This window comes from Phaeoacremonium minimum (assembly GCF_000392275.1).
Source record: "Phaeoacremonium minimum UCRPA7 unplaced genomic scaffold PA7_03_scaffold_541, whole genome shotgun sequence".
NCBI classification, from domain to species: domain Eukaryota; kingdom Fungi; phylum Ascomycota; class Sordariomycetes; order Togniniales; family Togniniaceae; genus Phaeoacremonium; species Phaeoacremonium minimum.
Window position 1 is genome coordinate 228,859 of NW_006921443.1, and position 27,307 is coordinate 256,165.

Genomic DNA, 27,307 nt, shown 5'->3' on the forward strand with positions numbered 1-27,307 from the left:
TTTGATATTAATTCTCGCTCTGTCCCAAGGAGGGCTTTCGCCACGTTGTTGTAGTTGTCGCTGATGGTATTTGCTTCTACCATTGCAGACTACATACATCCAATGAAAGCTTGATTCCCCTAAATTTCGTTTCCTATTCTCAGTGCATGCGACAGAGGACTCTGACTCTCATCTCCGTGATCCTCTGTGTTCTCTATGCGCCTCTTTGAATGCTGACGTCAACGCGGATGCTCCTGTTCAATGGTGAGGCACCAGGCGCATTCCCTCGAGAAAGGCAGAGACATCACCCTTACGGATCAGTTGTTCAGTATGCTCCTGAACAACATCACAAGTCACATCATGAATGCTGAGCAGTTGTGAAGGTAGGGTTCTCCGAGTGCAGCAAATTCATTATCAAGTCCAAATATTAACTCCCAGCTAAATGCAAACAGCAAACACACACACCAACATTTTCGCAATGCCCTCAGTAACTCCGTCATTTACTCCAGATACCTCCGTCAGTTCGTATGCCATCACACGTTAAATCTTTAACTCTCGCTCTCGACACCTCGTGCACAATACGATTGTCTCTCCAGCCTCCTCTCTTGGGAAAATTTGGCCGTCATCAAATCCACCGTGGCAGGTATTGCAGCGGAAGCACTCGTCATGCCACTCTCCACCAAGAGCGCGAATATACTGCCCGATTACGGCCGTCCGACATTTCTTACACTTGGGTGCCCGTCGCTCGGTGCGTTTCGTCTGACAGTTGATGCACCAAGCATAACCGTCCTTCTCAATATGCGTCATGCCCTGCTCAAATGGGTCACCACACTCAGCACAGAAGAAGTGTCCGTAGTGCCAGTGCTCACCCAGCGCAACAATGTGTTCGCCGAGGATAGGGGTGGTGCAATGCTTGCAGCGGGGCGCGAACAGCTCATGCCAGTCTAAGTGACAATAGAATCGAAGGCGCTCATCTCCATCCTCGGCCATCGTCTCCCCTGGCCTCTCCTCCAGGATCTCGCCCGCGGCACGACGGCGGATGCGTTCGAGCCGAGCAGCTCGTGCCGGTTCAGGCTCGGGGCTAATCTCAAGAGCTTCGAGACCGGTGCCACAAGCATAGCAGGAGAAACATTGTGGATGGAAGCGCTCAGAACAGCCGGCCAAAGCAACGAACCGCCCCTCGATAGGGAAACCGCACTCATGACATCTGGCTGTTGCTCGGCTGCCCACAGCTGCGGAAGGCGCCGGAGACCAGTGTCCTCGTGGTCGTGTAGCTGGACGGGCGCCGGGTCGCCCTTTCTGGGGCGTTGGTAAGGGTCGATTAGACCCGGAGCCTGTGTTATCGTCAGGTGTCACAATGATGGGGATGTTCGGACCGTCCCCGGAGTCGTCAGGGGTTACAATTGTAGGTATCGGGGGTGTCTCGCTAGAAGAAATAGAAATCGCGGGAATGGAAGGTGTCTCATCGGGGAAAGCAATGGTAGGGATTGGCGTGCCACTGCTTGGCGCGTCTATCTGGATAGACGGCGTGGGAATGCTACGTGATGACGAGGACGGCGTCTGCTGACGAGCCTCCGTAACAGCGATAGAAGGGATCGGGTGGGCTTGGTGGTCTTGTCGGCCCCGGGAGGTGCCGAATGAACCGCCTCTGGTTTGGTCTGGCTTCTCATCAGTTGCCTCCTCCGGGGCCTTCCATTCTTTGTTAAAGCTTACGATAGGTCGTCCTGGGCTGTCACTGACAGCCGTCGGAGTGGGGAGTTTGGGGCTGCGATCTTTGAGCCTCATGCTCGTCGCCTGACGAATATCATCGCCACGCACTTCCACTCCGTGCTTCCTTGGCACGTCATCGCGCTCGACAGGGCTCTCTGAACGTGAGTTGGTAGTGTAAAGAGGATTGCGGGATTGTGTAGGAGGGTTGCGATGAATCTCGTATTTGTGCATCTTGGGCGGTGGAGGTGGAGGCGAATCAACAACAGCAGGTACTCCCGCAGCAAATTGCACGCGGTTCAGAGGATTCTTGGGCTTGGTCCGAAGGGGCTGAACCTGTTCCATCATGCCAGGAGATCCAAATCTTCCTGGAGACGAACCCTCGGGCTCTTCCCAAATCTGATCGCCTGAAAAAGGCTTCTGGACCTCGCCGCTGATGTTTCGCTTCATGCTGCTCCGTCGTCGACCAGGCTGGGCAATGTAAGAGCCGTTAGAGAGCCCGTGATAAGGCTTAGCGGGTCTGCGCATTGTGGGCTCTGACGTTTGGTCCAAACTATTCCTAGGGCCCGTATCACCCCCGGGATTTGATCCCAAAGAGATGCTCCGCCGAGAGCCGAATCCATCGCTAGAAGAAGAGCTTCCCGATACAGAACGGGATGAACAGTCACGAGCGAGACCGCTAGGCTCGATCTCGTTCCCGTAGAACCCTGCACTGGCGGTTCGGGCATGAGCATAGCTATTCTTTCGGAGATGCTGCTTGTAGCGGTACGGAGCACCAGGCTCTGGTGGCTTGACACCGTGTTGGTGCTGCCATACCAGCTCAGACGCCTCGTCCAGAGCGGCCTGATAGATGCGCTCTTCATCTTCTTGTTGAGGTTCACTCTTCAGCTCCATATCCTCCATGGCTGTCCGTAGTGACACAGCCTCCTCCTTTTCCATCCATCTCTGGCCTCTCTCAATGTAAGTGGCGCTAGGCACAACCTCACCGGGCTTGAGGGGAGGCACAGGGCGATCAGGGTAGTAATCCCGCCCCCTTCCACTGACGGTAGAGTATCTCGAAGATATGCTAGCCGAAATGCTAGGTCTGCCGGGGGGGATCTGTGCGTCCGATGATTGAGTCCTATTGTGTGAGGAGGAGTCCGATGGCGGCAGAGTGCCAATAGACGAACGAGTAGTTGATCCACCGAGAGACGAGCGTGCCCCGAGCGACGTCCGGCCGGAGTCACGTCGTGAATCTGAGGGCTGAGGCCGAGCACCTCCAGGTCTCTTGACACGGTTGTCACGCAGGTTGGCCAGATATGCCGCTAACGGGATATTAGCACTTGCCAGGTGAATTACACTGTCACGCAGGTGTAATAATCTCACCAAACTGGTCGTTGTTCATGTAAGATGGCGAAGGAGGAGTGACCTTCCTGGAGGAAGATCGCTCTTTCGATCTCGCACCTGACAGCATGGCTGTGAATGTGTTCGGTATGGAAGCAGTAATTGTGCTATTTGGAAGCTGTTGATATAGACTTGGATTAATTAGAAGAGTTCCTTGGGATTGTTACAGCAGGGCGAGGTGAGGTTGGGTAAGGTAGGTAGTCGGCACGATATTACGCTTGGGATTGGGTGGGAAAGCTTAAATAAAGAGGATGTTTACTGGAGGTTGCTGGAAGGTTGTTGCTGGGGCAGATTTGGAGACACAGCTAAGAGGTACTGTACATGTACCGATGGCAGTGGCAATGATAAGGTGAGGTAAAGGTAAGGTAAGGTCTGGACGGCAGGTGCGACACATGTGCTTTGTCTGTGCCTGCCTATAGTTATCTGCTCTAAGGTGATCCAGGGAAATGGGTCGACGCTCTTTTTTTTTTAATTGCAGCCGAGTGTTTACTTCGGTTGCCAGACAACCGACGCTAGCTTGCAGGGTCGCCAGTGGCTTCCCAGAATGGACCGACGTGGCTGCTGTCTTCTGATTCGCCGAGGGGTGGGGTTGGCAGGTGCCCAGGTGCAGGTGAGTCAGTCCTAAGGGCACCCCGGCTGCCCAACTCCAGCGGCCCTCTCCAGCACTGGATCATTGGGTCATTGACTGACTGGGGGCCATGGGGTTTCACTGCAGGAACATGATTCCCATCTTATCACCAACGAATCCTTGCTTAACATCTGTGTTTCGTCTCTACAACTCTCCTTTAGCAGTCCTCCTATCCGTCGTCACCCGGCATTTATGAAAACGCCTGCAGAGATAATCAACAAAACACTTCACTTTCAGATGTCCACCAGCCATTTGCTTTGTATATCTCGGTTGCCGAGTCTACGCCGACGGGCTTTTTGCGAATAACCCTCGGGTGCTAGAGCTAAAGTCCAGTCATGCTATGGCCTAATAAGATAACATAACCAGGATACGCGTCTGGCCCTGCTCCCGTCCACCGTGTCCCAAGCCCGAAATGCCCGTCAGACTAAAAGGCCCATCTCGGGTTATTCTGAGGAGGAAGCCAAGGCTGAAGAGTCAAAGTGCTGTGCTGTGCGGTGATCTGAGGAGTCAGTCTTTTACGTGATCACCTCCCCGTCTTCGGAATATGCAGTTACTAGGTAGGTCGGTACTTCACACACATCCTCCCTCCTGCAGACCTGCTGCACGTGCAGCATGTTGCCAACAGACATGTCTGGTTCTTGCAGGATCGGCAGCGCCTCCCGCCCGACCCCAGACGCTAGAACCCCATACGATCTTACTAGGCTTATTTCCGGCGCCGCTGTATGAATCGAACCCGCCACTGGCACAGTTGAAAAGAAGAAATTGCAATGATGCTTGATGGGCACAGTAGATCTGTTGGAGGCTTCGTATATTCGAGGACTGGATCCGCCAGGGAGATATCGGTCAATTGCCTGCTCCACTACGGTCTCTGAGGCTCCCCGGGGGAGGTATGTCAAGGCCGATTGCTCGCTCGGCCGTCGGAACTGAACCGGACGGGAATGACGGCACCACACTGCAAAAGGTTGCATTTGCACTGGACCGCCGCTTGGGGAAAACACCATCCGCCGAGGTCAAGCGGGGACTTACACGCCCTCCCCAAAGGCTAGTGGGCGCTGCGGAGCTCGCCTTTATAAAATGGTTCTTTTAGAAGGTTTTTTTTCTGTCCACTTGCGCCGCTCTCAAGAGACTCGCAGCGGTCGTTTCCTTGATTGTCAGACTCTTTGCTTTCACTATCTCAGTTTCTCCTAGTCTCAACTACGGCCTCTGGGCGTAGACTCTCACTTTTGAACTCCTTTCATAACTATTTATCTCGTTATTCGGGTCATTTCCGGGAGTTAAAAATGTCTTCCGGAACGCCCACTTCTCCAGCTGCAGGTTCCCCTGGAACATCTACACACACACGAATCACTGAGCCTGACTCAAATAGGATACACAGACGGTCTTATCATATCGAGGACGATGAGAAGCATATGTCAGAAAATGATCCACAACAGGCTATAAGAGCTACTGAGCCCACAGCCACTGCAAATGATCAGGACGAGAAGTTCGTCGCTGATGAGACGGCTGATGAGACTGTTGACGAGTCGGACACTACTGGTGCAGACGGGGAGTTTAAAGAGGGTGGGTATGGCTGGTAGGTCTCAAAAACGAAACTCTCGGATCATGATAGTCACGGTGGCTAAATTCAACTCAGGGTTGTCGTCTTTTGTGTTTTGTTCATCAACGCACATACATGGGGAATGAACTCAGCATATTCCGTATTCCTAGCATACTATCTCCGGACAGACACTCTATCAGGGGGAAGCCCGATTGCATACGCTTTTGTCGGCGGACTTTCCTTGTCAATAGGTACGAACAACGAGCAACGCGTTGCATTTTTCTCTGGCACATCTTGGTGAGTTCTATGCATACTGACAGGTTGAAGCTTTACTTGTATCTCCCGTTGCAACCATAAGCATTCGCTTGTACGGAACTCAAACCACCCTTTTCATTGGTGTCGTGCTTGAGACGTAAGTCACCACCAATCCCTTGGTCTTTCCGATCTAATCCAGCACAGTGTTGCCTTCATTGGTGCCTCCTTCACGAGCCAGATATGGCACTTGATCCTGAGTCAGGGCATTGCCTTCGGCTTAGGCATGGGCTTTCTCTTTGTTGCGTCTGTACCCGTTGTTCCTCAGTGGTTTACGACGAAGAGATCATTTGCGAATGCAGTTGCAGCCAGCGGGTCTGGTTTTGGAGGTGTCTGTTACAGTCTCGGGACAAACGCTATGATCAAAAACATCGGTCTACCGTGGGCTTTTCGCATCCTAGCCATTCTCGCTTTCGTCGTAAATGGCATCTGCAGCTTGCTCATCAGAGATCGAAATAAGCAAGTCGGCGCCGTTCACGTGGCTTTCAACAAAGAGCTTTTCAAGAAGATTGAATTCTACATGTATATCTCGTGGGGCTTCTTTTCCTTGCTGAGCTACACGATCGTCATCTTCTCGCTTCCGGACTATGCTCAGACGGTCGGCCTTTCATCTTCTCAGGGCTCCGTTATTGCTGCTTGTTTCAATGGTAAGTTATTGCCGCCGGGAACGTCGTTTTGCGGTATGCTGACTTCCCAAAGTGTCTCAAGCTGTGGGGCGACCCCTGATTGGACTCATCAGTGACAGAGTTGGACGAATCAACATTGCTGCCCTCGGAACTCTTGTTGCTGGTGTGGCGGCTTTCTTCATCTGGATCTTTGCTGGTAAATATTATGCAGGAGCAATCGTGTACGCTCTCTTGGGTTGCTTCGCTGGTCTCTTATGGGCCACAATAGCTCCAGTTGGCGCTGAGGTCTTCGGCTTACAACTCCTTCCGTCAGGTATGTCAGCCTATGATAAGAGTTACCGGTCATGCAGGTAAACTAATTCATTGCTCCTAGCCTTGTCTGTCACCTGGCTTGCTCTAGTTCTACCCGCGACGTTCGCCGAAGTGATTGGTCTCAGTCTCAGAACACATGGTATCAATGGATATCTTCATTGCCAGATCTTTGCCGGCATAATGTACATGGTGTCATTCGCATCAGGTAAGACTAAATCCCCACCAACCTATGATGATACAGTCGACTAATTGTTATAGCTTGGGCATTGAGAGTTTGGAAGCTTCATGAAATGGATGCTTCGGGCTTGACGAAGAAACAGCGAGACAGAGATGTTCGCAATCCAGACACAGTCGCCGCCCACCACGGACCAAATGGGCCAGGTAGCGTCACAAGGAAAAAGGTCTCGACGAGGTCTGTTTGGAGATCTATATTCTCTATAGAACGTGTCTGAGTGCATATAGCGGACTTAGACCTAATAATATTATATGCATGCCCACAGCATGCAGGGATGGCCTTTGCCAAGACCTGACATTCAGAGTTATTCACCAGCTGCATAATTATTCTCTTGTAAACTGCCAATAACAGCTATCTCACATTTGTTCACCCTTGTGACAAATCAATTGCCTTCGCTGCGGCCTCGTCAAAGTCATCAAAGGCAAAGAGTGGCAATCCACTCTCTGCAATGATCTTTTGCCCTTCCTCCTCGTTCGTCCCCCTTATACGTACAACTACCGGGACGTTGATTGCGGTCTCTTTGAAAGCAAGGATCACCCCTCTTGCGATCATATCTCCTAGCGTCAGGCCACCAAAGATGTTCACGAAGATAACATTGACGCGTGGATCCTGCAGAATGACCTCAAAACTCTTCTTCACAGTTTCGCTCGTCGCCTTGCCGCCTGTGTCGAGGAAATTTGCTGCTCGTCCGCCAGCCTCTGCCAGTGCATCCACTGTATTCATGGCAAGCCCGGCGCCGTTGACAAGAGTGCCGATCTTCCCGTCACCTTCCAGCTTGATATAGACTATTCCGTTCTTCTCGGCCTCCAACTCCGCAGGGTCTTCGCTTTTGCTATCTCGCAATGCCTGTATATCCTCCTGACGCTTGTTACTGCGAAACGCCGCATCGTCGAACCCAAAGTTTGCGTTCACTATCTTGATACCTCCCAGTCGCTCGACAATCTTCGTTTCCAGCAGAAACGCCTCTTTGGCATAGAATAGGGACACAAGCCCCTTGATGACCTCACGTAAAGACTCCACCGTGCTCCAAGAGACGCCCAGATGGCTCGCGATGCGATCCACTTCCAAGCCCTTCACACCCGCTCTATAGTCAAATGGGAATCTCCGGACTTGTTGTTGCATGGAGTCTGGGTCAGTTGATGGGGCAGCGATTATGCAAGGCGACCTCCTGGATCGATCGATGCCGATGGCCAGATAACGACGCTCCCCCTTTCCGGAGTATTGTCCGGCATTTATACCGCTTTCTTGGCGAAGAAGATCAAAGCAGCGGTCTTCGGAAAGGTATATGTTCCTTCGTTGCTGAAGACCGGGCGTTTTCGAAAGGCTCTGGCTCGATCTGTTGCTTGGACGTGCGGCAGTATGCAAACCTCTTTGTTGCGTGACTCTATTCGCCCGCTTTGATATTCGTTCCAAATCTCCGACACTGCCTTGCAACCTCTCCCTCAAGGCATCACCAAATTTGGCAGGGTGGTGCACCATAGTGGCTCCGGCTGCCTTGAGCGCCTCGATCTTTGCCTTCGCCTCCGGTTCTCCGAATAGTGTAAACGCTCCCGCATGACCCATGATACGGCCACGAGCCTCGTTCACACCGGCAATCAGCGCCACAATTGGTTTCGGATTCTTTGTACGTGCGTGGTATTCTTTGATCCACTCGGCAGCTTCGATCTCGCCTTTGCCCCCTATTTCTCCTATCAATGCTATGGCATCTGTGTCCTCGTCATTTTCGAGCACGGAGAGGGCCTCCGTCAGGTCTGTCCCAGGGAGTATATCTCCACCGACGCCAACGCAGAGGCTCTGACCGAGTCCAGCTCTCGTAGTTGACGCCACGGCCTCGTAGCTGAGCGTCCCTGACTTGGCAATGATACCAACTCGTCCGGCGCTGAAGCAGGGCAACGGCTGGAAGCCGATTCTGCACTTGCCAACTGCAGATATGATCCCTGGCGAGTTGGCACCCACAAGTCTTGAAGCTGACTGCGTTTTGAGGATCGAGTGGATCCGCAACATGTCGTGCAGTGGAATATGCTCGGCCACGGCCACGATCAGAGGCACTTCAGCTTCGATAGCCTCTTCGATTGCAGCCGGCGCTTGGTGGGCAGCCACGTAGATACCCGTAGCATCGGGCTTGAGCTCTTCGACTGCTTTTCGGACGCTGGGCAGCACTGGTAGCCCAAGATGCTCACTGGTGCGGCCGGGCGTGACACCACCGACGATCTTGGTTCCCCATGCTATGGACTCCTGCGCATTGGCGGTTGCTTGCTTCCCTGTGAATCCCTGAAAGATGACACGCGTGTGTGCTCCGATTCGGAGGTTCTGCAATGTGGACTCGTAGTCATGGTGAGAGCGGGATGCCGAGAAATAGCGGAATGTCTGCCCATGCGAACGACTTCGTGGCAAAAGTCGTCGACAGCTGGGACACAGGGCCATTCTATACAGAGTATAAATATGATATCGACAACATCAACTCCGTCATTTCCCAACGGCCGTCTGTCTCAGTTCACTTCACTTTAGAGAGGACGGATTTGAATCTTATAGGATTGGCTTTTTCCAATATCTAGCAGGAGTGCTCTGAATCAAAGATCTGCATTCACAGGAAATAACATGGAGATGGGTTCAGACCATGAGATGAGAGCTATTTATTGGTAGGTTCTTAGACACATGAAGCCGAAATCCGGTGTAGCACGCGGGGTACAAGTCCCGGCCAGCTATCGGAGCTAAATATGCGGGTCTAAGGTGACCTCGACATGTTAGCGGCGAGGTGGATGCTTGTTTGTGAAGAGGTTCTATAGCAAGGAGCCGCTCTATAAGACAAAATGATGGTACAGTGTTCGTGATTGTACAAGTCCAGGGAACCACAGCCCTCTCCAAGCGTGGCGGTAAATATCTACAAACACGATGAGCTCGACCACTAGCTACCACCTCAACTCTCCCTTGTGGCTCTCTTGATCTTCCTTTTTCTTCGCTGCTTCAGGTTCATTATTGAAACCTAGATTCTTGAAATCATCTTTCGCCATCAAATTACTGTAGCCTGGTGTTAGAAATATGGGATTACAAGATAGCGGACTGTAGAAGTGCTCACCGGTCCATTCGGCAGGACAAGTACGCCTTAGCAAGGTTACGACACTCAGCATCATTCATGCCCTTGACCTTCTTCATGCAAGAGAGGTATGAAGCCATGACATGTTTGCATTCGCCTAGAAAAGGGTCAGCTTCAGCCTGTTGAGCGCCGTAGAGCAGCAGTTGAGCCATCGCTTACCGTCGTGGTCCAGGGGAAAACTTCCTCGTTGTGGACTTTTGGAACAGTATTAGTTTTGTCAAGACCGCACCAGAAATGGGTCACTACATACGGAATAGGCTTCTGGCTGATTTGGCCGCCGCCAGGGCCCCCAAATGCGCTCATGGCTGGGCGATGAGGTTGTCGCCTGACTAGAATCTATGTGAAGAGAATATTCAATCTTCAACAAAGTCTCTAGGACAACTCTAAATCCGTCTGCTACCTAGCTTGTATGAAGTTAGTATGGGAACCTATTTCTTCATTAAACCAGTGAGTGATTTTACTCACTCATGGCGAGGTGCCGCAATCCGTGGTAGAGTCGTACGAGGATGAAAAGCTCAACCTCACAGCAAATTGTCTGTCGCAAATCGTAAGGCTGAAGCTAGGCTACCCCTTTCAGTAAGTAAAACAATATTACAGGCGGCTCTTCCTACAAGACTAGGAGCGATTGGTCTACCAACGTACTCGGAAAGCGTTGGGGAGCTTAGTGATGGAGCTCTCTCCGGCTCATGTGCTCCGCGATCATGCACGATTCTGTCACCAGGTTTGGCTCGCATGGATCGTGCAGGCATGTGGGCTTGACTGAGATGGATGACGTGTGGCTCAGGTAGTGTGGCCTTGTGTGGCTTGCCAGGAACCAAGAAGTGGGCCACGACTTCTAGCATCATGGCCTCAGGCCGCCACACAACCTTAACGCCCCATCAGTTGCGCTGTGCAACGGGACAGGCCCAGCTGAACTGGTAGAGGTAGGGGGGAGCCACAGGCCACTTGGGGCCGCATTAAGTTGGTAAATTGTGACGATGGGCGGCGACGCGATTGCATCCCGGCAAAACCAGGGCGGCCACAGTCGGAAACACTCCATTTTTTGATGCTCGCATCCACAGCATGAACTGGGGATATTTCTCTCCATTTTTGTAGCATTCCATTCTTAGAAGCCTCCTTGAGAATCCCTTCCCCCTCCCTACCTTCACTTAAAAATCCCCAGACCGTTCTGGGTTGTTGCCCCCCCTTTGACTGCTCTCTGTCCTTCGAGCGGTCCCTCGCGTGCTGCGTGCGACATCATCTCCTCCTGGCTGGGCCACCGAGCTCTTATTCTACGACAACATCCCGCCACCTTTCCCAGGACACATCACGCATACTGAGCTCGACAAAGATATAGATATACCAGCTAGGGAATATCTATCATCATGGCTGCCCTCGGCGACGACTTGTTGTCGACGGTCAACAAGTTGCAGGACCTCGTCTTCAACACCATCGGCAATGATTCCCTTGACCTGCCGCAGATTGTATGCAACCATCCGACAAACCCCTCAGACCCAAAAACAGGACCAAAGTGCTAATAGATTTGTGACATGTAGGTTGTCGTAGGTTCTCAATCTGCGGGAAAGTCATCCGTATTGGAAAACATCGTCGGCCGAGATTTCTTGCCCCGCGGCAGTGGGATCGTTACTCGACGACCCCTGATCCTTCAGCTCATCAACGTCCCAGAAGACGAAGCCGAGCTCGACACCGTTCATATTCCGTACAGGAACCCGGGCGCGGCTCGTCGAGGCGAGTGGGCTGAGTTTCATCACATCTCCAACCGGCGCTTCAACGATTTCGGTGATGTCAAGCGGGAGATCGAGAACGAGACCTCAAGGATAGCTGGAAACAACAAGGGCATCAATCGCCAGCCTATCAATCTCAAGATTTACTCGCCATATGTCCTGAACTTGACTTTGGTCGATCTGCCAGGTCTCACAAAGGTAGGAATGCTGAAATGTGTCCTCCCGCTGCAGATGTTGACTTCGTCCCTTCTCCCAGGTGCCCATTGGAGATCAACCTACCGATATCGAGAAGCAAACTAGAAACCTCATTTCCGAGTACATAGCAAAGCCGAACAGTATCATTCTTGCTGTTTCACCAGCAAATGTCGACATTGTGAACTCCGAAGCCCTGAAACTTGCCAGACATGTCGATCCTTTGGGCCGAAGGACTATTGGTGTCCTTACCAAGGTTGACCTGATGGATCACGGCACCAACGCACTTGACATCCTGTCGGGCAGGGTATACCCGCTGAAGCTGGGCTGGATTGGTGTTGTGAATCGATCGCAACAGGATATTCAGGGTAACAAGCCCATGGACGAGGCACTGAAGTCTGAGGCCGACTTCTTCAAACACCACCCCGCCTACAGGAATATCGCGAACCGATGCGGCACCCAGTTCCTCGCAAAAACCCTCAATACCACCCTGATGGCGCATATCAGGGACCGGTTGCCCGACATCAAGGCTCGCCTGAATACATTGATGGGACAGACACAACAAGAGTTGGCAAGCTACGGTGACATGCACTTCAACGGCAAGGAACACCGTGGCTCTCTAATCCTTCAGCTCATGACGCGTTTCGCGTCTTCCTTCATCTCCTCGATTGACGGTACATCAACTGAGATCTCCACTAAGGAGCTGTGTGGTGGTGCGCGGATATACTACATCTTCAATTCGGTATTCGGTAGTGCGCTCGAGTCCATCGACCCTACCTCAAATCTCTCGGCACTGGATATTCGCACCGCCATCAGGAATTCTACTGGTCCCCGGCCAAGTCTATTCGTGCCAGAGATGGCATTTGACCTTCTCGTTAAACCACAAATCAAACTTCTCGAAATACCAAGCCAACGGTGTGTGGAGCTTGTGTACGAAGAGTTGATCAAGATTTGCCACACATGTGGTAATATCGAATTGTCCCGGTTTCCGAGACTACAGGCCAAGCTTATCGAGGTCGTCTCTGACCTACTGCGAGAAAGACTCGGCCCTGCCTCATCATATGTTGAGTCATTGATTTCTATCCAGCGGGCTTATATCAACACGAATCACCCTAACTTCTTGGGCGCGGCTGCTGCCATGAGTCACGTAGTCACAAACAAGCAGGAGAGGGAGAGGAAGCGTATCATCCAAGAAGAGAGAGAGCGACGTGAGCGCAGGCGACTCAAGGAACTCGGCGCCAATGGCACTGAGACTCCGGAGGACGAGGAGACAGTTACTGTCGAGAAGACGGAGATCAACGCCGTCCGCAAGTCAGCTGGCAAGGGCGCTCGAAGCTTATCGCCTGCCGTGAGAGAGAACGGCGCTGGTGGCATTGCAGCGGCCCTGAATGGTACGAGATCTGCTTCGCCGTCGCGTTTTGAGGCGAAATCTATTGGTGGTGCAAAGGACTCCTTCCTCAACTACTTCTTCGGCAAGGACGGTGTTGCACCTTCAGGGCAAGCTCCCTTACACAATGCTAACATTGGTCGACATGTCAGCCAGAGCTCAGAGCCATCTTTCAGTCAGAGTATACGGGCGACCGAGACTACATTGAGGTCTCCTACTCAGGCCATCTCCCACACCAACAATGACGACTATGATTTCACCAGAGATTTCACGAGGATACCTCGTGGTGCAGACTTCGTAAGTGATATTTTGTGCTTGGGTGTTGAGCAAATGCTAACAGAACCCCCAGGGTAACAATGGAGAACCTGCTCTTACAGACCGGGAAGCTATGGAGACGGAGCTCATTCGCGCCCTGATCTCGTCATACTTCAACATCGTACGCGAGTCCATCGCTGATCAGGTTCCCAAGGCAGTCATGCACCTGCTGGTGAACCACTGCAAGGACGTCGTCCAGAACAGGCTCGTTAGCGAGCTATACAAGGAGGCCCTGTTCGAGGAGCTGCTGTATGAGGACGACGGCGTCAAAAAGGAACGCGAGAAATGCGAGAAGCTTCTGCAGACGTACCGGGAGGCCGCGAAGATCATCGGCGAGGTGATATAGACGAGGGCAAGCCTTGTTGGCTGTGGGCTTTGTTTTGTTGTACGAGACCAGATGTGTTCTACTGCTTTGTGGGGGCATACACACGCGCAGATAGACTACGCTTTCACGAGGGGCCTTTTTCTAATGTCGGTGACTTGGGACCCGCAAACGTGCGCATTGGAATTGGACGGATCGAATTACTCACTAGACCGTTGGGTCTGCGATGTACATATTTTTGTTCGACTATACTACTCATCACTAGTCAAATATGTAACCCCCCTATTATGCTATTGAACTTTTTCTAAAGTCGCAATTGACGTGCCAAAAACAATTTCATCCACAAGACAAATCGGGGAAAGGTTTGTCTGTGCATTACTGCCGGGATGGACAGACTGGAGCTGCGTGATTTAGCAATTTATATACAGAGTTTTGATACACAAGAGGAGACCCCTTCTGATTGTACAGGTGTTGAATTATAGATCATACAAGCCCACTGCAAAGCTTGTCCATCACCGAATCTCTCTTACAGACTTGGCTTTTTGCCACCCTTTCTAGGCGATACATCATCCTACTGGTATCTAACCTGTCGAGGAGGAGCTGCGCTGGGTGGCGCAGCGGGGAAGCGAGGGTCGTACTCATCTTCGTACGTCGGCTCGTATCTCGGTTGTGGGGCTGGAGCTGGAGGCTCTGCTGCCCGTGACACCGGAGGGAATGTCTCGTAACCGGGGTGGAGAGGTGCCGCCGACCGGGAATACGGAGCTTCATACGGAGGATACGGTTCGGCTTCTCGACGGACGGGCCGCTCAGCCTCATAGGCAACGGGTGGTGGTTGGTAGTATCGCTCTGGCTCCGCAGGCTGGCGGCGTACTGGGCGTTCGAGAAAGTAAGTGCCCTGCGAGTCGCGGACCTCCACAATCTCGTACTCGACGTACTCGGTGGGGCGAGGACGTGCAGGCTGTTCGTCATGGTAAGGACGAGAGTAGAAGTCGTCACGAGGAGCACGCTCATATCGTATGTCCTCAATAGGGTGGGGAGCCGGTCGTGACTGATAAATTGGCTCGTGCTGACGAGGCGGTGGACTTCGCTCTCGATATTGCTGAGCCGGCGGTGGTCTGCCATAGTCCGCATATACAGGGGATCTTGATCTTCTAGGAGGCACCTCAACTCTAGCAGGTTCATACAGTGGATACGCCTCTGGGCTGCGACGAATGTCTCGCGGGGGTGCTGTTGGTTGTGTTCCATCCATATAGATGACATTCCTTGGAGGTTCTCGGTAATTACGATCCACATATACGGGAGATGGTGGATTGTTGAGATGCATTTCCAGCGCAGTCATCAAGTTTGGCTCATCCCTCGGTGGCGGTGGAGAGTCTTTTCGTTGTACTGCTGATGGCCTCTGCTGTCGCTGAGGTGTTTGGGGCTTGGACGGCTGTCTTGAAGACCCGGTCGATTTCGGTCTCTTGCCAGACACTTGGTTCGGCTTCTCCTCCTCAACATGAGTGCTCTTTCTGGCCGTCTCTGCCCGTTCAGCGGCCCACATCGCGCGGATCTCCTCCTCTCGTCGGCGCTCTTCCTCTTCTGCCATTTTGGCTTCTTCCTCGTTCAACTTGGAAGCAGCTTCTTCATCTTCATTCGCAGCACGCCCACCTCTCTTTTTCTGCTTCTTGCTCCTGCGTGGCGCGTCGTGATCACGGCCAGAACGGAAGCCTTGAGTAGATTTTCTGCCGTCAGCGTTCCCAGCATGACTATTTGATACTGCTGCACTCATTACTTGCTGGCCGTACACGGTACTTGATGGTAGCAGCTCGGATTGGTGACGTGGAGGCTCTTGGTATCCTTGATAGGTAGCTGGAACCGATACAATGGCTTGGGGCTGGCCTGCATGCTGACCGTACAACCCGACTTCCTGATGTGGAGCCTGAACCTGCTCATGTTGTTGCGCAGCCGCATGGGGTTGAACATAGTATTTTGTGTAATTGTCTTCAGAGGGAGCTTGATGATTATCAGGGTACGAGTAAGGTTGTGACCAGGCCGCATTGGTATGAGGAATGTGGGATATGTCGACAGGCTCGAATGCCTGTGGGATAGCGTCGGAAACGAGATAAGATTTTTGGCTGTCATTGCCCACAGCTGTGCGCAGCTTCGATAAGACAGCGGCGTCTGGTAGCTGAACCATATCTACTGTCCAATCCGGAGGTGTTGCATAATGCTCCATCTTTGTGAAAGGTTCGATATGCTTGATTTGGAAGTGGTTCGTGAGCTGAGGAAGAGAGAACGCCTTCCGGTCCTGTTCATTGGCGACGTAGCCACCTATACCAAGTTGGCAGACCTTGCACATCAAGCCATTGATATTGCGAACGGGTCTCATGTCTTTGTTGTTTGAGAGACCATCATTGAACATTGACAGCTGAAGAGGCTCTGCGAATTTGGCCAAAAAGTTTTTCGCGAGATGATGGACCACCACCTGCACCCTGACGCTCCCGGGCACATCCTTCATATTGGCAGTCGAAGTCCAGAGTTCACGGGCATTCCGAGCCATGTCATCTAATTGTACTCGATACTGATCGGAGTATGCCTTTGTATGTGACGCCGGGTACCCAAGTTGATTATTGCTCTGATACGCTCCATAATTATAGTTGTACTGACCAGCAACGGGAGCCGGAGCACCTTGAGGCAAAGGACCAGGGCCAGAAGGGGGGTAGTTCTGAGGCGGCGCTTGTGTGGGCGGATATGCACCACCGGAAGCAGCGGTATTGTGATATGGAAGATACGGGTCTGGTTGATGATAAGTACCTGGACCGTAGCCTTGAGGCGGAGGACCAAATCCGCCCTGATTGGTGTACGCTGCATGAGCTGGAGCTGTATACTGTTCACCGAAAGGCGGCGCACTATACGGTGGTGCTGGGCCATTAGGATATGGCGGATAGGTTTGCGGGGGCATATTTAACGGTCCTTGCTGATACGCGTTGTACCCATACTGAGGTGGAGGGCCGGTTGCACCCTGAGGGTAGGCAGGGGCAGCACCTTGATTGTAGTAGCTGTTGTTCGCATGCCTTGCCTCTGAGGTGAAAGGAGGTACTTCGGGCCATTCTGCCCTCCAATGGACCACAATGTTGCCTGAGCTGAGAGCGTTGGTATGCTTCGCCGCATAATGTTGGATCACGCCTTCAAATCCATAATACCGAAAGTTGCCCTCACATCCATTACACAAAAACAGTTCCTTCCGATATGGCTCGGTGTGCGGTTTAATCTTTGTGTCGAATATCCACTTCATGTTCTCAAGAGTCAGCTTCTGAGTGAATGGACCTTGAAGAGGATCTACAATAGGCTCCTCTCCAGCAGCTCGAGCTGCCGCGGCATCCTTCGCGATTTCGGCGTAGAATCGCTTTCGAATATAACCTAGAACCTCGACAGCGAATTTCGGGCTGTTGTCCTTTGTAACCTTATCGCCATCATCCCAACTGTTCCGAATGATCTCATCTGCGTACCCAGCGATGCGGGCTCTAACGGGAGCTTGTATGTCATCCCAATCGGCATCCAATACTTCTCTTACATCTTTGGCCGTTTCCAGATTACGCTTCTCGTCTAGCTCTTGCTTGACGCGTGCTTGAGCGACCATCTCCTTTTCACGTTGTTCGGCATCAGCCCTCTGAGCTAGCAGTCTCGGTTTCAGAAGATCCCATGCTTTATCGTCAAGAGGGGTGATGATCTGGATGGCTGCCTGAAAAGAAGGAATATGTGCAAGAATGCTGGCCGACAAAGGCGGATCAAGCTGCGAGGCTCGTCGCTCTATCTCAGCTCGTCGCGCAGCTTTCAGTTCAGCGACTTCTTCCCTCGTCCGCTCATAACGAGCCTGGGAGACGGGCCGTGGCTGAGACATAGCGTCACCATTTGACTCAAAGGATTCCGCTGCTTGTGAACTCTCTTTACCTAAACAACATGAGTCATTTCATCAAAGGCAGGTTAAAGGAAACGAACCTTGTGAGGTCGAAGTCGGGTTGGGCTGGATTGAACCCAGGGATGAATCGAGAGAGGAATGATCGTTTGAAGGATTTCCGATGTCGGGGTTTAGGACACTAGGATCACGGTCCTCCAACGATCTTGGTTGATAGCCTGGATAGAGCAGCGTTTGCATCTGGATAATAGCACCGCTTGCAGCCCAATTCTCCCACCGAGCAGAATCATTTTGACGTTCTCTCCGGCGGCCATCGAGGCCCTTTAGCCATTCCTCAGTAGCTGCAGAGCCTAACTTTCTAACAACTTCGAATTCTTCGGTCACGCTCTCCACGTCAGGAGACCAAAATATCTTGGTCAAGGAGGTGTTTGGGGGAAGATCGCCACGTTCAAGTGTGGTTGGTGAGAGGGCTTGAAGCTCCTGTGTCATAAAAATGAAGGGTAATGCAGGCATCAGCGCCGAAGGCGTGGTGGACGACAATAACAGATCAAGTTCCTGGAGGCCAATTAGATACAACGACGAAGCAACTCTGACGAAACAGACCTTTTTGGATTGGCTTAAAAGGCACTGCCCACAACGACGGATGCCAAATTGCCATACAGCAGCGACCCCGTCGACACCAGGGCCAGGTCGCCATTGATCTATTGAATAAGAAAGACCAGCTGGGCTTCGTTTGCCACACGAAGGGCATGAAGGAGAGCATGATAAGCGCCACATATCTAACTCGGTCTTGTCCTGAAGCGGTGCTGGCATGTGAGGCCAGAAGAGCCGCCTTGAAGCTTGCCATATGGCATTAGGCTTTAAGGTCCTGGCTGTACTGCCAGGTGAAGATGAAGGAGGCTCGACGGAAATCGAGGAAGAAGGGTCAAGATAGACATTGAACAATTTGTTCACAGACAACATGCTCCCTAGAGTTCTAGGTGGGCAAAAAGTGAAGATATGATGCCAGACTTCGGCTGGTAGTACAGACCTGTTCCAAGGCACTTGGCTCTGATGCTTAACGCCTGGTTCATGATCTCCATCCAGTTTCACCTTCTTGACTGGCTCTGAGGATAGTGATGTCTCCCCCCGAGCATTGTCTAGGGAGTTTTCTGGAGACTTGCGCTTCCTAGATAACCCCGTTTCTGGCGGTGCTGGATTACCTCTTGATATTTCGAGTAATGGCCTATTTTCCTGAGCTGTGGGGAGGGTACCGTTGTTATCATTGTCGTCCTCTTCCTCTTCAGAGTCGGCATCCATCGAAATGTCCGATCCTGAGTCACTGTTGTCATCGCCGCAATTGGGCGAGTCTTCAGCATCACTATCGTTGCTCTCGTCGTCTAGTGGTAGGAAATCAGTCGACGTTACATCATCCACACCAGGTTCCGGCTCATCTGCATTAGCAGAGCCCCCGGTGGCTCCCATTGCACTCTACAATGGCGAGGCTATACCTCACTGACGCGACAAAAACGAAGAAAAGCGGCTTTACACTGCTGATTACAGCAGCAGATGGGATAACAGAAGAGGAGATGGTAACATAACACTTGTCAGATTATGTTAATGTGGAGAGCAACGAGATTCAATCGTTGTGCTGTGCTGTGTCCTTGAGTGTAGGGGCAAATCAGTGCAGTGAGATGTTCGTCAAAATACCAGTGGCTGATATCATAAGTGAAGCTGTTGAGCTCGACTTGCATCGACAGCCAGAGGAAGACGCGTCGGGGAATAAGGAGTGGGTAGTGTGATGATCGCGCCACAACAGGGGAAGGAGGCTGCTTCCTGAATAAGCAGTAATAGAGACTGTATAAAGGATGCTGTAAGTGGCGATCGTGGAGGATGACAAAAGACTAAGCGATTGTCGCCATAACGTGGAGATGGGCGGATGTTGAGGTAGTAAGAAAATGCTTACAGCCTTGATCTCGTGGAGCCTTTTCCAGCCTGCGTCACGAGAGATGTGGTCCGAGCGCCCCCACCACCACACAGCAAGCACCGTGTGGCGGAACTGGTCCGCCACAATCCCAGCCACAGCAACGGTTAGCAGTGCCGTTTTAGGTGCATGGCCGATCAGCCTTGCCTATGAGCTGTGCTCCTATTTACCCCTGACATGGATGCGGAAGCTCCCCCTCCGACCACACGTTTTCTCGTCGTCATTGCTGTCTCTAGCAATGCTCGCTCGAGGTAGCTGAGTAACTTTGGCTGTCAAATAGGACCAGAGAACGGGTACTGAACAGAACACATTCTCACTCCAATTTGCCATGATCCATTTGCAACTTCGTTCCGTTAAAGTATATAGATATCGCGCAGACCCCGGGTAATGATCAGTCTTAAACGTCCTGGTCGTAATCAAATGTCGCCTCATTGATTTGAGCAAAGCATAACATATATATTGATGGTCATCCATTCAATTATGTCAACCTAATGCGGCTCCCCATCGTGTTCACACTATGAAGCTGTCAGCACTCTTTTTCACCAACGCAGTCGTTGCGGCGTCGAGTTTTGCAAGGAGCTTGAGGAGGATTGATGTACGTGACAAGCCTGTAGTTCGAGATGGCGCAACTTTGCTCCTTGCCGGCGAATCCTGGAAAGCGGTCGGCCCAAATGTGTACTGGTTAGGCTTGGACGAGAATGTGATCCCGCCAGCCGGTCAGCCATTCTATGCACCGTTCAATGCCAGCTATCCAACAAAAGAGCGTATCACCGAGGTAATGGCCACGGTGAAAGCCCTGGGAGGAACAATGGTTCGCGCACACACTCTCGGTGTCTCGACCGGAAATCCCCTCAGCTTGATGCCAGAACTAGGGCAAATCAACGAAAAGGCCTTTGAGACAATTGACTGGGCCGTGTATCAGGCGAGAGAATATGGGTTAAGGCTCTTGGTCCCATTAACGGACAATTTCGTGCGTTGCGCTTCCCTTGAGCATCCGACTTTGGCTCAAACTAAAACTATGCATAGGACTATTACCACGGTGGAAAGTATAACTTCCTCAGATGGGCCGGGCTCAATCTCACACAGAGTAAAGACTCGACCAATCCTCTAGTCCAGCAATTTTACACCAACTCTAGCATCGTGGCGTCCTTCAAGGATTATATAAACATTTTAGTAACACATCTCAACCCATACACTAATCTCTCCTACGCAGACGATCCGACAATCTTTGCATATGAGACCGGCAACGAGCTTTGTGGTCCTGTCTGGGGAGACCTAAATGTACCAGCTGCCTGGGTAGCAGAAATCGGAGGATATGTGAAGTCACTAGCTCCCCACAAGCTGCTTGTAGATGGCACATATGGCGTGAACAAGACGCACTTGAACGTGAAAGAGATCGACATCTTTTCTGACCATTATTACCCGATCAGTTTATCTAAGTTACAGGGAGACTTGGATCTGGGTGAGTCTAAATTTCAATAGTACTGGAAAGGCAAGGTGCTGAGAACACATCTCAGTTGCTTCGGTGAACAAGACCTACTTCGCCGGAGAGTATGATTGGATTGGGACACCAACAGAGGCAACTTCCCTAGCTGCATGGTTCAGCGCTCTAGAGAAGAGCCCAACAGTCATCGGGGATGCCTTCTGGAGCTTGTTTGGTCACAATGCCCCAGATTGTAATGTACGTCCACGGCCAAATTTGCCCCCGAATACTTATGCTGATATATCAAGACATTTGTAAATCACAGCGACGGCCTCACAATGAAATACAATGACCCATCCAACTCGGAGTACATCAACAGACGAATCAGGTTGGTACGGCAGCACTTTCTCAGGTACACTCAGGGGCTAGAGGTTAGTGTCAATGCATCTCTCCCTCGAGTACCATGTCCCGCCCCGACAGTGCTGTAATTCTACAAATTGGAATGAATCGAGCGATCTTGTCGCATCTAACACGTCGCTACTCATCTGAGGGCGATTGATGCAGCTAGACTGCTACGGTTGCCCCTGGCAATCGACGTGTTCATATGGCGGTGTATCTAATTGTGAAAGATAGCAACTAATTCCATGTTGAGTTACAAATCTCGGTGTGCCAGAGATATCTCACGCTGTATCTACTTCAGTCGTCATACTAGTGATATGAAGGGTTGCGGAGTTCCGCAATATTCTCTCCACGTAGCCCGGGGCACCAACCTGATCTGACGAGCCAAGAGTATTTGATTTGGGACGATCAGATAAAAGGGTTTCAATGACGCCTACGAGCCAAACTAATTCTTGTTCAATAGGGATGGGAGCTGTGGGCGCATGGAAAGAAGGTGACGCCGACTTAGGATCCGTATGTATTGATTATTAGACGGCATGGCACCTACAGCAACGTAGAAACAGAGCTCCAGAGTGTGATCAACGCTTGAGTTCCATATTTTCAGGCTTGCAATGTTGCTGATTTCCATGTCTTGTGTTGGAGTCCTTACTTGATCAAGCCACCATCGCGTATAGGGTCGTTACCCTGGAGCATATGTGAACGGCCAACAGCTTTGCTCCGCGGCCGGCGGAGTCATCTACAAAGCTTTTCTTAGACGAAGAGTATTGACAAACTTTTGATTTGTCTAGCATGGTGCGCCGTGTCTTCCAAGCTTGTCCCCTTTTATACTACTGCTCACCCCTATTTCGGCCCGCTTGTAAGGCGCAGTATGTATCGCTACATCGAAATTTTGAATGCCTCTAAACTGCTCCTGCCGAAGACAAGGCGCGCCTTATGCAATCTGATGAGGTAAGGTGAACTACTAAAGAATAATTCATTCGTCTATTGCAGAAGCATGACTCTTCCATCGCGAGCCTATACACTTAATCGCTAACTAACTATCTACAGGGATTTGATCAATCCTAAAAACACACAAGGCTTCGCTGCTCCTCAACGCCAAGATGCATTGGAACCATATGCGAATATATGCGGAACGGCTCTCCCAACTTATTCATGGCTTACACTGTGTCGCTGCGACTGTAGTCCCCGTGCCATCCAATCCTCGACCGCGTCCTTACCCCGATAAGTCACCGCCATCATCACAGCAAACTCGTCCACGTTACGTGGATCTGCGCTTCTCAACATCTGGTCGAAATCCATATGGCTGATCCAACCAGGATCAGTTGTTTCACGCGCTCTTTTCCATCGTCCAGGAGTGGTGGCAGCCCACAGTCGAGAGCAGGACGTGAAACTCATATCCGTGACAACGGACCCAAGATGACTGTAGCCCTGCCTCGCCATCGCGTAGATACCTCGAACCATATATGATGTGATCAAAGTCCGTCGTATTGTCTCGTTGAAAAGCCATTGCTTCCAAGAAGACTCGATTCCGTCATGCGTCCTGGCTGTCGATTGTCCGGTCGGCGTGCTGCGGCGTGAAGGGATGCGCTCTGGCACGCCGAGATTTGCATCTAAGCTTCCCGAGTAGTCAGACCCTGATAGGGATGCCGGCCTTTCTCCGAAGGTGTCCATGTGTATGTCACTGCCATCGAACACGCTTCTGCCAACAAGCGTCTGCAGATTCGTTGTCCAAGATGCTAGTATTGGTTCTGATGCCTCTCCTAAAGCGCGCTGCCGAATGTCTCCATCAAATACTCTCATCATCTGTAGAATGATGAGCGCTTGAAGTGCTGCAAGCTGCTCGAACGCCGTCCATTGAGCTTGGTCAGGACTATACAGTAAAGCAGTTGACTTGGTTTCAATTAGACTCATTACGAGTGGCGAGTTAAGCTCATTCTTTGCGGCATATGCTGCGCATACAGCAAAGGCATCCTGTAATACGGGAGGAAGACCGGGGACGTGACTTGTGGTCAAGAAAGAGGGCTCTCTGAACTCTGGGCTGGTGCCAGCGTAGAGAGCGGGGTGGATGAAAGGGGCTTTAGACTCTGTTACCCAACGTGCTGGCCAACTTCGATACTGTGCGACACAATATATCATACTTTCTCGACTAATCGGCGTATTTCGAGAACTATCGGTGTTGAAGATTACTGGCCAAGAGATATCTTGAAAGCCGGATATATTGGGGATGATATTTTCATGTTCCGAGCGTTCATGTGCATGGATGCTGCTAAGGAAGTCATGGAACATAGGCCCTCCTGATCCCATCGTATTCGAGACATCTGCTGCCGAAAAAGGGTCTGCAAAGTAGCTGATATGGGGAGGCTCTCCCACGATTGATGCCAGAGGATCCACTCCAACTGTTGTACTTGAAGTCACTGCTTCTAAGGCTGGATAATTGCACGACAGGAGTCCTTTCTCTAGACAGCGTCCACACCGGGGAAGCTGTTGATCACAGCGACGCTTAGACCTGGAGGAATTCCGTAAGTACAGGTTCAACAGAAGAGAGGGAAAGTCTCTGAGAACTGAAACCGCATATCAGTTGCTGAGGCACCAAGAAGGTGCCTGTAGTACGTTACACGCCTACGGTCCGGTTCGAGCAGTAGTACGTACATTTGACAAGCCGTACAAGCTCTGCGTCGAGAGCTCACGACAGTCGATGAATACGAAGCACACATTGCTCCGTGGGGTTCAAGTCGGTGTTACGGTGATTTGTGATAGTTTTTGCGGATATAAGGGGTGTAGCCCAGGGAGTTCCACCCTTTGCGGTGACGTTGATTCCTAAGCGGTTAAGCTACAGCCGTCATAACAGCGGAAGTGCGACTTGTATTGGGCCTTCGGAGTGGTATTGGTGCGATTTGGGAATATTCACCTAAAGGGGAAATTTTTGGAACGACTGGGCTCGGGAGTTTAAATATATAAAGGCCGGCTCCCTTGTGAACTCCTTGATAAGACACCTCAACTTCGACAAAAATAAACACATCACAGGATGACGCCAACTGTGAGTAAGAGAAGAGAATCATTTGATTCGACAAGAGTATTACCCTGGAAAGAATATGCCTTGCGCAGGGACGTTATGCAGCCAACATCACCACTGGGTGAGCCTGGCAGCAATATACCCTACTCCACCTCGATTGGCGATCATGGCGTTCTTCAGTTGAACACCGTTCATTGCGAAGCCCAATTTTGAAAATAAGAACTTTACTAAGATTTGAGTAACCATGCCGCTACTAGTCGAGAACGGGCCGACGGAATTTTTCCCTCACCGGCAGGGTTGAGCATATTTGAGTTTGTGATAGTGATGTATGGCTCATGGCATGTAAGTCCTTGTACTTCTCCCCGGTATGGGGATGTAGCATGCACCAACATAAGTAATCGGTGCTAGCTCTAAGATGACTTGAGTTCTGACAATGCAAGCTAGTAACTACGATTAAGCTTGTTTCTGGACAATTGTTACCACTCACTACAGCGTAAGCACTGCTACAATAGCTGTTTACGGCTTCAGTCTTTGCAATTATGCCTCAGAGGGTTGTCGGCGTTAACGAGGCTTAACAGGGCTGCATGGTTTGGTAAGCAGAAGCAATCTGAGTCAGCGGGTTGCTTTAGCCGTCCATGGGGGCCATTACATCGATGAAGCATCTAGTGAGTGTGCTCAGCCAACCATTCACCAAAGAAGTACGGCCGCATCACCGTACCAGATGTTTAGGGCTGAAGATTAGACGATGCTGGGGCTCTCCACTGCCCAGCGGATGACTCGCTAGCCGGCCGCGATCGATGATGAGCTTCAGACTGCTTGGGTACTGACTGGACTAACAAACGAGAAAACATTGATGCGTAAGACGCCGGCCTTTTCCCGCGCGTTTGATACCACGCGGACAAATCCGCAGCGTCACTCTACATCAGCTGGCTGTACGATATACCGGAATGGGTAGAGCTCAGGCATGTTAGGCTCAAGCCGTAGCTCTGGGGCTACGTGATCCATTTTCTCGCGACTCGGCCGGCGATGAGCAAATAACACGGGAATGGCCAGCCATCGGACTTATCTTCTTATCCCGGCCTGATACGGCACGGAGTAAATCCTGCTAGGCGTGTCGATTCTCCGCCGTGCGGCGCAAGAAGAGCACTACACCTCGCCGCCTTGGTGAATGAGCTAGGTAGGAGATCGAAAAGCGTACGATCTTCCCACATCTCACAGCATCCGCTCTTACGTAGCAGTATCACATGGAATTAAATGGCAAGGTAACAAAATTCCCTAAGAGACATGCTTGATATGGCTTGAAATCTGCTCGCGGGTCTTAAGTATGAGCTGTGATAACAGCTGTCTCGCGTTGCCAATTTCATGTACCTAGATGGCCGTCCAAATCCAGGATTTAGAATCACAAACGCTGATGCTTGGACGTTCTTCAGCCAACAATCTTGCATAAGATGCTATGTGCCAGTCAATGAGCATCGAGCTTGCAGTAGCAGAGGTACATGACTGGCGTCGACTTAGCGCCTGTTCAGATTATATAAGGTTCAGACACCGTCGCAAATAGGACCTAGAATCTATTCAAGCGATAGGTGAAAGCCAACTTTGATACGGTGTCATTGAAGGAAGTCCTGTTAACCCGTTCAGAGTTGTGGACCGTCTGGTCGCCAGTGATCACCGTGCTGAAAAGAGAAGCATTTCGATATATCATAGGCCGGTTTAATTCTCCCACACATCTCGGCACTTGCACAAGAGCTTGCAGAGTCTTCGTTGACCAGTTCTCGTGCAGGGACTTCTTGGGTTTTGGCAAGGTTTCAAAAATCAACGAAGTTGTTGTGTCACGGTCGCCATGACGTCGTGATTTAACAAAGAAATGGGCTTTGCGTCGAACGTTGGATGGATCGATAAAGTTGACAGGAAACAGTCCTGGAACAGATCCTGTTGGACAATCGGCCCCTGTGGATGGCAGTGGCTTCGGTTGTGAGTCCCGGCATTGACGGCGGCATGCGGGAGGTTTGTTTCGATGATCAAACCGTCAAGCCGTGCCATCATTCAGACGAAGCCAGGTTCAGGGCTCAAGATCTTGTTCGCCAAGTCTCTGCCAGGTACAAGACTTTACATGCCAGTCTACCAAATGCGACACCAATCTGCGCGTTCTACAAACCTAATCGGGACAGCCTCTCCCAATAGATATCTATGTTGATCAATCACATAGGACTGTATCTGCCTAATGAATCGATGCGCGCGGTAGCGGCAATGTAGTAATGTTATATTATTCAACGCGTCGGTGCATGAAATGGACGAGATGAAGTGCCAATCTCAGTTGTCTTAGAGTGTCGACATCTAAGACCATGCTCCCGAAGACGGCAACGACCTCACAGCCACGCAGTGACACACTGACACAGCACGTGCCACGCGGTGTTGATCCGTTCCTGCCATTCTGGCTTTGTTCGATTCTGTCCCTTCCCAATGGAGCGATCTCAGAAATCCACTCATTTCCTCTGCTGCTACGAGCAAAGCACATCACGCAAGCACGTCGGGTTGCAGGAGGCGTGTTGGAATGACCTGATTAGCCCTCTTTTGCACCCCTGCTCCTCACCTTGGAATCCCTGCGGCTGTTCCTGGAGCTAAACCTCTTTGGAAAGCCCCTGAGACCCACTTTCCCCATTCGCGAAACAAGGGGGCTTGCGGACCCGACCGCCTTGTTGAATTGCTGGCCAATGGCATTGAGACAGGCCGTTTTGTCCAGGGCCACTTGCAAGAGCTCCCTTTTGCTTGCAGTTACCTTTCTTTTGGACGGCGCTCTCCCGCCTATTCGAAGCTGGTTTCGTTTCTGGCTCTGCAGCTTGTAGGCCGGACACTGCAGG

The 27,307-nt window shown here is 51.4% G+C and overlaps 6 protein-coding genes across 6 annotated transcripts; 2 read left to right on the top strand and 4 right to left on the bottom strand.

Moving 5' to 3' along the window:
- Positions 1–519: 519 nt before the first annotated feature.
- UCRPA7_7590 (putative lim domain-containing protein) lies at positions 520–3,139 on the bottom strand (the record flags this gene model as incomplete). Its single annotated transcript, XM_007920118.1, has 2 exons — positions 520–2,990; positions 3,052–3,139. 2 exons carry the CDS (start codon positions 3,137–3,139, stop codon positions 520–522), a joined length of 2,559 nt encoding a protein of 852 aa, XP_007918309.1.
- Positions 3,140–4,241: 1,102 nt separating this feature from the next.
- On the top strand, positions 4,242–6,733 carry UCRPA7_7591 (putative major facilitator superfamily transporter protein; the record flags this gene model as incomplete). The annotated part of the gene is made up of 8 exons (XM_007920119.1): positions 4,242–4,254; positions 4,485–4,584; positions 5,064–5,270; positions 5,331–5,531; positions 5,593–5,646; positions 5,694–6,193; positions 6,255–6,485; positions 6,546–6,733. 8 exons carry the CDS (start codon positions 4,242–4,244, stop codon positions 6,731–6,733), a joined length of 1,494 nt encoding a protein of 497 aa, XP_007918310.1.
- A 352-nt stretch (positions 6,734–7,085) lies between these two features.
- Positions 7,086–9,052, bottom strand: UCRPA7_7592 (putative succinyl- ligase alpha-chain protein; the record flags this gene model as incomplete). The annotated part of the gene is made up of 2 exons (XM_007920120.1): positions 7,086–8,980; positions 9,043–9,052. The coding sequence occupies 2 exons, from the start codon at positions 9,050–9,052 to the stop codon at positions 7,086–7,088; spliced, it is 1,905 nt and encodes a 634-aa protein (XP_007918311.1).
- A 739-nt stretch (positions 9,053–9,791) lies between these two features.
- On the bottom strand, positions 9,792–10,116 carry UCRPA7_7593 (putative cytochrome c oxidase assembly protein cox19 protein; the record flags this gene model as incomplete). Its single annotated transcript, XM_007920121.1, has 3 exons — positions 9,792–9,910; positions 9,973–10,007; positions 10,064–10,116. The coding sequence occupies 3 exons, from the start codon at positions 10,114–10,116 to the stop codon at positions 9,792–9,794; spliced, it is 207 nt and encodes a 68-aa protein (XP_007918312.1).
- Positions 10,117–11,177: 1,061 nt separating this feature from the next.
- On the top strand, positions 11,178–13,777 carry UCRPA7_7594 (putative dynamin central region protein; the record flags this gene model as incomplete). The annotated part of the gene is made up of 4 exons (XM_007920122.1): positions 11,178–11,276; positions 11,349–11,735; positions 11,794–13,413; positions 13,466–13,777. The coding sequence occupies 4 exons, from the start codon at positions 11,178–11,180 to the stop codon at positions 13,775–13,777; spliced, it is 2,418 nt and encodes an 805-aa protein (XP_007918313.1).
- Positions 13,778–16,699: 2,922 nt separating this feature from the next.
- Positions 16,700–17,636, bottom strand: UCRPA7_7595 (putative f-box domain containing protein; the record flags this gene model as incomplete). The annotated part of the gene is made up of 2 exons (XM_007920123.1): positions 16,700–16,878; positions 16,955–17,636. 2 exons carry the CDS (start codon positions 17,634–17,636, stop codon positions 16,700–16,702), a joined length of 861 nt encoding a protein of 286 aa, XP_007918314.1.
- Positions 17,637–27,307: the final 9,671 nt, after the last annotated feature.